This window comes from Lotus japonicus, chromosome 1, assembly GCF_012489685.1.
Source record: "Lotus japonicus ecotype B-129 chromosome 1, LjGifu_v1.2".
In the NCBI taxonomy this organism is placed as follows: domain Eukaryota; kingdom Viridiplantae; phylum Streptophyta; class Magnoliopsida; order Fabales; family Fabaceae; genus Lotus; species Lotus japonicus.
The window spans coordinates 5,516,309-5,525,380 of record NC_080041.1 but is presented as its reverse complement, the minus strand read 5'-3'; the positions used below and the strand labels follow the sequence as shown (position 1 = coordinate 5,525,380).

The following is a 9,072-nucleotide window of genomic DNA, read 5'->3' as shown; positions in this document are numbered from 1 at the left end:
TGACACCAAACAGAACTAGTGTGATTCAAGAATGCCACAATATAAATCATTACAGAACAATCATGTTCACTCAATTAACCATAAAAACAAAAACAATCATCAAAGCAAAAGACTCAAAACATAACCTTATTCAAGAATGTAAAAATAAAAAATAAATACTTATTGAAAAACACCCTGCGCAACGCGTGGGTTATATCAAATCACAATCATTTGTGAGCCAGTAATTGTGTAATGTTGTGCAACATGAGAAAGGTGTAATCTTCCTTCGCTAGTTAACATGATCATGTCCATGCTTATAAGCGATCTCTAATATTCTTGGCATCTTTTATGATAAGCTTGATAAAATCATTCTCGTACCTACAAAAGAATACACAAAGCTTTTCAATTCATTTATGAGTGCAATTTTCACAATCTTTATAATATTAGGCATAATTTATTCATAAAAAATACAAACGTTTCATAACATGAGAGATAAAAGTACACTTTAATGGGTAAAATAGAAAAATATATAATATATTTTAAAAAGTTAATATTCATTGTATTTTTTAATATGTTCCTTCTATTTCTGGACAATTATTTTGAAACGGTGGGAGTATGTATACCATTCAAAGGTGTAAATACCCTAAACAAAGTAATTTATCATATTATTCATAGCTTTAAATAAAAGTAGTTGAGAGTAAGTATACCACGTACCCACTATTTTCCTTGTAATGGAAAGCTTTCAAGTTGCAAACTTTAGACAAAGACAACTTCCATTTCATCACCTTCTTAGAATCTGCTCCAAACCTTGTTTCCTGTTTGAGCATGGCATCTTTGTAACTATTCTTTTGATGCCTCACGTCTGTGGGCTCTACTTTATAAAAAATTGGCCAAACTAGTTGATCATTCTTTTCCTTGCACTCAAGTATTTTATCAACTTCATCGAGACACCAGCTAGAGTCTGCAAAATTTTTGGAGAAAACAATAATTGAAAGCTTTGAGGTATCAATTGCTCTCATGAGAACTTCTGAAATCGGGTCCCCACTTTGCAATCCGTCATCATCCATAAAGACATTGAATCCCTCTTTACGCAGAGCATTATAGAGATTACGCGTAAAGCCGAATCTAGTATCTTCTCCTCTAAAGCTGAGAAAAATCTGGTGTTGGTCCTTTGTATATCCCACGTCTTGGATGGGAAATGATGAATAACGTTTGGCAATTAACGTCCTTGTTTCTGCTATCTTCTTACGGTACCAATCAGAATTCTTGTCAAGAAATTTTTCTTCTAATTGCAGATTGATCTCTGTTAAGAATTCATTCACTTCATTTATCCGCTCCTGAAGTTTTTTCTTGTATTTATCTAGAAAATCATCATTTGGACTACTTTGAGCAACTAACAAATCAGAGCATTTCACGCTAATTAGCGACCTTATTTCCCAGCGGAGTTCTTCATGTAATGAAAGTAGTTCTGTTGAGGAGGATCTCGCATCTTGAGATTGAAGAGAAAATGATGGTTCCAGTTTGGCAATTAAGGTCCTTGTTTCTACAATCTTGTTGAAGCACCAATGAGAATTTGTCTCAGGAATTTTTTCTTCCAACTGTTTTTTGATCTCTGCTAAGAATTCATTCACTTCAGATATCAAGTCATGAAGATCATTAGAAACAAGTGACTGAATAAAAATTATTTTAATCAGCGACGTTATTTCACAGCAGAGTTCTTCACGTAAGGAAAGTGGTTCCATTGCGGGCGAGGAAGTTGGGAATATTAAATCTGGTCCATGTTTGGCTCGCAACTTCCTTATTCTTGCTATTACATTATTGCACCAATCAGAATCTGTCTCAAATCTTTTATCTGACATTTCCGGTGAGATCTCACCAATGAATCTATCCACTTCATCTATCCACTCCATAAGTTCATAGAACTTTTCATTTTGATACCTCCTTTGATAAATTCCTAATATGTCAGCAATGCGACGCTCTTCTGTTTGCTTCACAACCAGCTCCCCCCCTTCACTCATGACTTGTAGAAATAACAAAGAAGGGTTGGAATTCTGCTCCATCATCAATGTTGATATACCTTCTTCCAACTAGTTGGCGAGCAAAGGAAAAGGAAAATAATTAATTTTCTTGCACCAAACTTAACATGAGGTGAGACACTTGAAAAATAAAATTCATGATGCGCACTTCAAATGATCATAACATGAGAAGGATATATATATATATCTTCAATAAAATTATTTAATTTATTTTTTCTCCACAAGAGGGAAATATTTTTTTTAGAGGTAAATGTTAGTAATATTAGTAAATTAGTTATCCTCAAGTTCGAACCCTGGATCCTTCATCCTCTCAAATCCTTATGTCTCTTAGTTCTTACCACTTGAGCCAACCTCCAGTGATACAAGAGGGAAATATGTTAAGAGGATCCTGTGAGGAAATCCATGGGATGTTCCAAAATTCTTGCCAGCTGCGTCTTTGAAACAATGGGTGAGAAATGAAGGAATAATGGCATTTAAGTATAATCATTTATTTATGTTAAAAAAAAAGTATAATCATTTATTTTAATTCTTTTGTGTCAGTTTCCCATCGAAAAGTTAAAATGAGTAATAATTTTCCACCGTTTACTTTTTAATTGCATTAAACATCTTTTCTCTTTAATTAAATGATTTAAGTTATAGGCATGGTAATGTAAGGAGTTTTACGCATTTAATTACTGTATATCACTTTATTTTTCATTTTAAATTTAAATTTAAATTTAAATTAATTATGATATGACAAGTTGATATGAATTACTCTCTCCGTTCCTATTTAATTATATTGTCCAGGAAGAGAAAAAACACACATATTAAGAAGTGTAATTAATTTTATTATTTTTCATAAAAGTATTATTTGATTTCCTATTTCACCATTTAAAATGTATATTATCTTTCCTCATTTATTGTTCCTGCAGGACATTTCTTGAAAAAACATCATTTAATGCTCTTTTGAAACTCTAACACTCTGTTTGGTAGGGAAGAGAGAGATAGAGAAGAGAGAAGTTGAGTAGAGAGAAATAAGTGAGAAATAGAGTGGATTTAGAGGTTGTTTGGTATGATAAAGATAAAAGAGAGAGAGATGAAAAATAATGAGGTGGATGAAAGAGAAAAAATTACTTTTTATATTAAATGTTAACTTTTTCAAATAAATTAATATTTTTCAGCCAAAGTGATGATACTAGAAGCTTTGAACCACTAGTAACAAAGAAATAAGGGCCAAATATCACGTGATTTTAGACTCACCTGTGTACTGTTCAATTTCTTCTCAAATTGGGGAGACTCAAAAAAGCTGGTGGACCCCACATTTTCATCTCTCTCCCCTCACTCATTTCAAACCAAACAAGGGTAGTTTCACAATCTCTCCCCTAACTCTCTCTTCCCTAACTCTCTCTTCTCTAACTCTCTCCTAACAAACAAGGCCCAAGTGGACAGTTATATAAAGAACACATTTTTTTCTTCAAAGTTGACAGTTAATAAGAAACGGAGGGAGTACATTTTAATTGGAAAATTGTGTACGTAAAACTTTTAATTTACTTATTAAACGCAAGGTAATTAAACTCTTAATAAAATAAGCTACTCCTTCTGTTCCATAAAGATTTTGTTTTAGCATTCTTTCAATATATCAAAATGTTTTTTGTTTTAGAAAACCAATGCATTTTTTTCTAATTATTTTCACATATATCCTCATTTAATACATTTTCTCTCACTTATCGCCTTTCATATTAATCATTCACAACTGTTCTCTATTAACTACATTCTTCTCTATCTAAGTATAATTTAATATAGTTGCACATGATACCTAGTAAAATTAAATAATGGCACTTTAGTAACATTATACTATCAATAATTGTCATCTTACTCTTTGTGCAACAACATTAAAAAACAGTCTTTGTGGAACGGATGTAGTACATTAGATCCAACATATGTAATTCGATAGGAAAGGTATTGGAATTTGTAAGCCTTAACTCTTAGTCTTAGGTGTTGTTACTTGTGGGGTTTGCAATCGAGGTGTTTTGGTTTTTTATGTTTGGTTGGGTTGTTGCCGACGTGCTTTGTTGGATTGATTACTTTACCCATGTTGATAGGGGATGTTTCTCAACACTATCTATCAATATATTTTTCTTTCAAAAAAAAAAACTCTACACTAAACACTCCTGCTCATGTTGATTTATATAGCTTCATACATAAGGGCCCGTTTGATATGTTATACTCCCTCCGTTCCAATTTGTTTGTTGTTTTAGCATTTGCACACAGTTTAAGAGCTAATCATTAGATTAATATTTTCACCAAAATACCTCTATTTATTTTCATTCATGTCAATCATTCCTTCCTCATTTTCCACACTCACACTACTAATTTCACATCTTCTCCATTGAAAATATAAGAGAGAGAATGTGAATTCAAATTTTGAGTTACTACTATAAGAGAGAAATTTGACCAGAATAATGACTTACTTTTTTGTAAATACGGACAGTAATTAATAGAGATAGTGGGGATAGTTAATTTAGGTGGTAGGTTGGTTTATTGAGAAACTTTGAATTAATTATTCAACAAGGGTATAGAGGGAAGAAAATGAGAAAAAATGCATTGAATATATAAAACAACAACCATTTTGGAATTTCTAGCAAAAGCTAAAACAACAAACAAATTGGAACGGAGGGAGTATAGTATAAGACCTTATAGTATAAGATTTGATAGTATTAGGTCTGATTGTATTATAGGCCTGATAAAAATTTAATACTATATGCGTTTGATCATACACTATATAACTTACATTCGCTTAAATTAATATAAACCTATGTTTTGTGAAATATTGAATAATAATATATATTATAAAAATGAGGATGGTGTTAGTGGGTGGGCGGTGGTGGCCGAGGTGGCTGCATAATTGAATTGGCAATGATGGAGGGTGGTGGCTGTAAAAGTGGCAGTTGTGATGTTGAGTGGTGGTTAGGATGGTGGCGACGACGATATGTTGGAAGTGATAGTGATGATGGTGGTGGCGGTGGATGACGGTGGAGGGAGGTGGTGGTGGCAATGGTGGAGGGTTGTGGTGGCGGTAGTGGAAGTGTTGGTTCAAGTGGTAGCAACGACGGTGGTGTTGGAAAGTGATGGTGATGATGGTAATGGCGGTGGCGGTAGAGGGCGTTGGTTGTGGCGGTAGTGGTGGTGGGTCATGGCGGTATGTAGTGGTGGTGGCGATGACGGTTGAGGTGGTGGAAGTGGTAGTGGTGATGGTGGTTTTGGAAGGTGATGGTGATGTTGGTGGTGGTAGCAGCGGTGGCAGTGGTGGAGGCGGTGGTGGTGGTGGTGGTGGTGGAGGATGGTGGCAGCGACGGTGATAAAGACAACGACGGTGGTGGAGGGTGGTGGTGGAGGCGGTAGCGGTAGAGGTGGAGAGTGGTGGTGGCAATGGTGGAGAGTGGTGGTGGCAATGGTGGAGTGTTATGGTGGTGGCGGTAGATTAAATATTTTCATGTAACTTTATACATCACACTCTTATCATGCTTTATCATCATCTATAGGGTTGATTAAATAATCTATCATTGTAATGTATACGAGGGGATTGATATTTAAACTTATACAATATAATGTTAGCACCAAACAATGCATGGAGGGCTTGGAGGCTCCAAGCATAGACAAGGCGATGGATCTAATTCAGTTCAGAGCATGGAGCTGGATAAAGGAGAGGATAAAGGGCCTGCAATGCTCCATGTATGAGTGGCAAATTCACCCATCTATTTTCATCTCCCTGCTTTAGCTTTTGTGCGTTGGGGATGGTCCTTTTCCAAGAATAGTCGTGAGTAACCTGGCACAGCTTCTAACCGAAGGTTTTTGAGATGCTTGGTTACAGGCAGGATTGCTACTCCGTTCTTTGTTCACTTGGACTGGGCCTTTACGTCATAGTTTGTGGCATTTAAGGACCGGTTCTGCTGGGTGATTTAAGTTGGTTAAGTTGGCCCCAACTTTCTTCTTTTCTTTTTACCTTATTGATCTTTGTATTATAAACCAGTACCCATTTACTTCTCTATATATAATATTTTGTTTATCCAAAAAACCAACCAATGAATTAGTTCATAATGTATTATATAAGCTTATATTATAATATCTATGCGGTGTGTCAAACGAGCCCTAGAGTTATATTGGAAGACTCCTAAACACATCCGCTCACATTCAGACTAAACATCTAGAGCTTGGAACATGCAGGAATATCTCCCATAATTTTTTTTTTTGGATATATCATATTAGAACTTTGCTGGCTTAACTCTACCCTTACCCTCCCAAATTCTAATTGAAGGAAACAAATTAAGCTTACATATACAAATGTGCTTGATGAATATGATAGTTTAATTAAAAATATATAGAATTGGAGAGGTGTATAGAAGATAAACTCACTCGAATTTGTTGCAGGCTCGAAGTCAGGTATTGCTCTTCTGTACATCCCACATCGTCTACAGGTGCTTTCGATTCCGCTGTGGGCATATGTATTGAGGAAGATCCCATATCTTGAGATTGGAAGCCAAATGCTGGATAATTTTTGGCAATTAACTTCCTTGCTTCTTCTATCTTTATACAGTACCAACCGAAATTCTTCTCAAGAAATTTTCCTTCTAATTCTTGGTTGATTGCCATTAAGAATGTATTCACTTCATTTATCGCCTCCTGAAGTTCTTCACTGAATTTATCTTTCAGGTCATGGTCAGTTGATATGTAATTAGCAGCCATCAAGTCAGCACATTTCAGGCTTATCAACGACCTCTTTTCGCAGCGGAGTTGTTCATGTAACGAAAGCAGTTCCATCGAGGAAGATCCCACATTTTGAGATTGTAGAGAAAATGCTGTTTCACATTTGTCAATCAACCTCCTTGCTTCTCCTACCTTGTGATGGTACCAATCAGAATTCGTCACAGGAATTCTTTGTTCTAGTTGCAGTTTAATCTGTGCTAAGAATTGTTCCACTTCATTTATCTGCTCCTGAAATTCTTCAATGAATGTATACTGATTTGATAGATATGAAGCAGTCCCCTTAGCACCATAGTGTATCTTAATCAGCAAAGTTATTTCACAGTAGAGTTCTTCACGTAAAGAAAGTGGTGCCATATTTACTGAGGAAGATCCCACGTTGCTTACTCTTAGGAAAGTTAAATTTGGATTATGTTCGGCGCGCACTTTCCTCATTCTTGATAGCATGTTATTGCACCAAAAGGAATTGGTGTGAAGAGTTTTATCTGATGTTTCATGATTGACCTCAGATAAGAATTTATCCACTTCATTTAACCACTCCAGAACTTGATCAAATTTTTCATTTTGATAACTTCCTATTGTATTAGCAATCCAACGGACTTCATATTGCTTGTAAGAAAGCTCCATTACTTCACGAATGACTTGTAGATATAACGAAGGGTTGTAATGGTGCTCCATTGATGGTGTACCTTCTTCTAACTGGTTGGCGAACATTAAAGAAAAAATATAATTAGTTTTCTTGCACCAAGCTCTCACCATGAGGTGATCGAGACAGTTGGACAGATAAAATTTTATGGTAATCACATACATTATATATTTTTTTAAAGTAAAATCATATATATATAGGAGAATGCTAACTTAGAGCAACTACAATGGGGGTTGCTTAACTTGGTTGCTTAAAATAAGATGGGTTTCTTATTTTTTGCTTCCATTGGAGCTTGCTGAGGTGGCGTTGCTAACAGCTCAGAGCTAAGCAACGTTGCTTATTTAAGCAACGCTCCTCTCCTTAACTTGCAGTCTGATTTAAAAAATTATTTTCTCACTCATTCAGCAACAGAATGAATTGCAGTTAAAACAAGAGGGAAAGAAATATCAGTGAAGATGCAGAAGCAAGAAATAGAGAAAATCCGAAAAATTCACAAACAGAAGTCAAAAAAATCAGAATTTATTACGGAAGAGAAGGGAAATGAGCACAAAATTAATAAAATTAAAATACAAATTGTTGAAAGCCCCAAACAGAAAAAAAAAAACCAAAAAAATTAGAAATTTATTACACTAGAGAAGGGGGAACAGCAAGAACGGAGATGTGGATATGAGCATTGACGGCGATGGTGTAACATCGACTCAGGCAACGGCGATGGCCTATTGCATGTCTCCGATCTATTCTTTAAACCCACAATCTCGAGATTGAACCTCCGATGTGGGTGTGGGAAGCTTTGATCTGTTGCTGGAAGCGTTGATTTGAATCTCAGAGAGAGATGAGGGACGTGAGACAGACGAGGGACGTGAACGGTGGTGAAAAGAGACGAAGGTGTGAGATTGAAGAGAGAAAGAGATGCTTGGATGGTCGGTGAGTTCTGCTAGGGATAGGAAATTGATTTGGGAGAATGAATAAAAAAGAGAGGCTAGGGTGGGGAAAAGAAATTGGGGTTGTGTCGTTTTGACACATTTTGGGCCGTTTGGCCATATATAAGTTTTTTTAACTTTGATCACATTTAAAAAAAAACTTTGATCACAAAATCAATGCCAATGGCCTATCACAAAAATCAATCGGACCGTTTAAGCATCACTTTGGTCTCAAAAAGTTACAAGATCAATCACCAATCATTTTTATTATTGTTTCTATCTGATTTTTTTCATTAATATTTAAGTTTAAATCATGCTTAGGTGGAAATATAAAATATAAATATATGAGGTATAGTGGAGCCCAAGTAAAAGTAAAATAAGCAACTGCCACTGGAGCGAATTCTGCATGGGTTGCTTACTCCCACTTGTTTTTTAGAAGAAGTAAGTTAACACTCAACACCATTTTCTTTGGACAACATTACCCCCCACGTTTTCTCTTTAAAATAGTTAAAGGATGGTTTTCTTGTAATTTGACTTACCAAAACATTATTTAATTTTAAATTTGCAGTTTTTCTCTCTCCTCATTTAGCACCTTCTTTCCCTCTCCCTCTCTCCCCATATCACCACTTTTCCTCTCTCCACATTTATGAAAATTTCCATTGCCATCTTAAGCTTCTCAAAGCATAAGTTCAAGGCATAACAAATTCCAGAAACTGGTTTTTGTTGTTGAAATTAGAACCTGGATTCTAAG

The 9,072-nt window shown here is 35.4% G+C and overlaps 1 protein-coding gene across 2 annotated transcripts in view; it reads right to left on the bottom strand.

Annotated features, from left to right (window-relative positions):
• LOC130733199 (uncharacterized) overlaps positions 1–9,072 on the bottom strand; it is a 13,308-nt gene continuing 4,236 nt past the window's right edge. Inside the window, exons 1-4 of one of the 2 annotated variants that reach the window (XM_057585316.1) lie at positions 8,030–8,403; positions 6,408–7,454; positions 694–2,066; positions 1–357 (exon numbers count right to left, since the gene is read on the bottom strand). In XM_057585316.1, coding sequence (XP_057441299.1) covers positions 294–357; positions 694–2,066; positions 6,408–7,454; positions 8,030–8,095 — 2,550 coding nt within the window. In that variant the 5' untranslated portion in view covers positions 8,096–8,403 and the 3' untranslated portion in view covers positions 1–293. Of the gene's footprint in view, positions 358–693; positions 2,067–6,407; positions 7,455–8,029; positions 8,404–9,072 lie in introns of those variants that run through there. The other variant, XM_057585317.1, reaches the window with a different exon arrangement.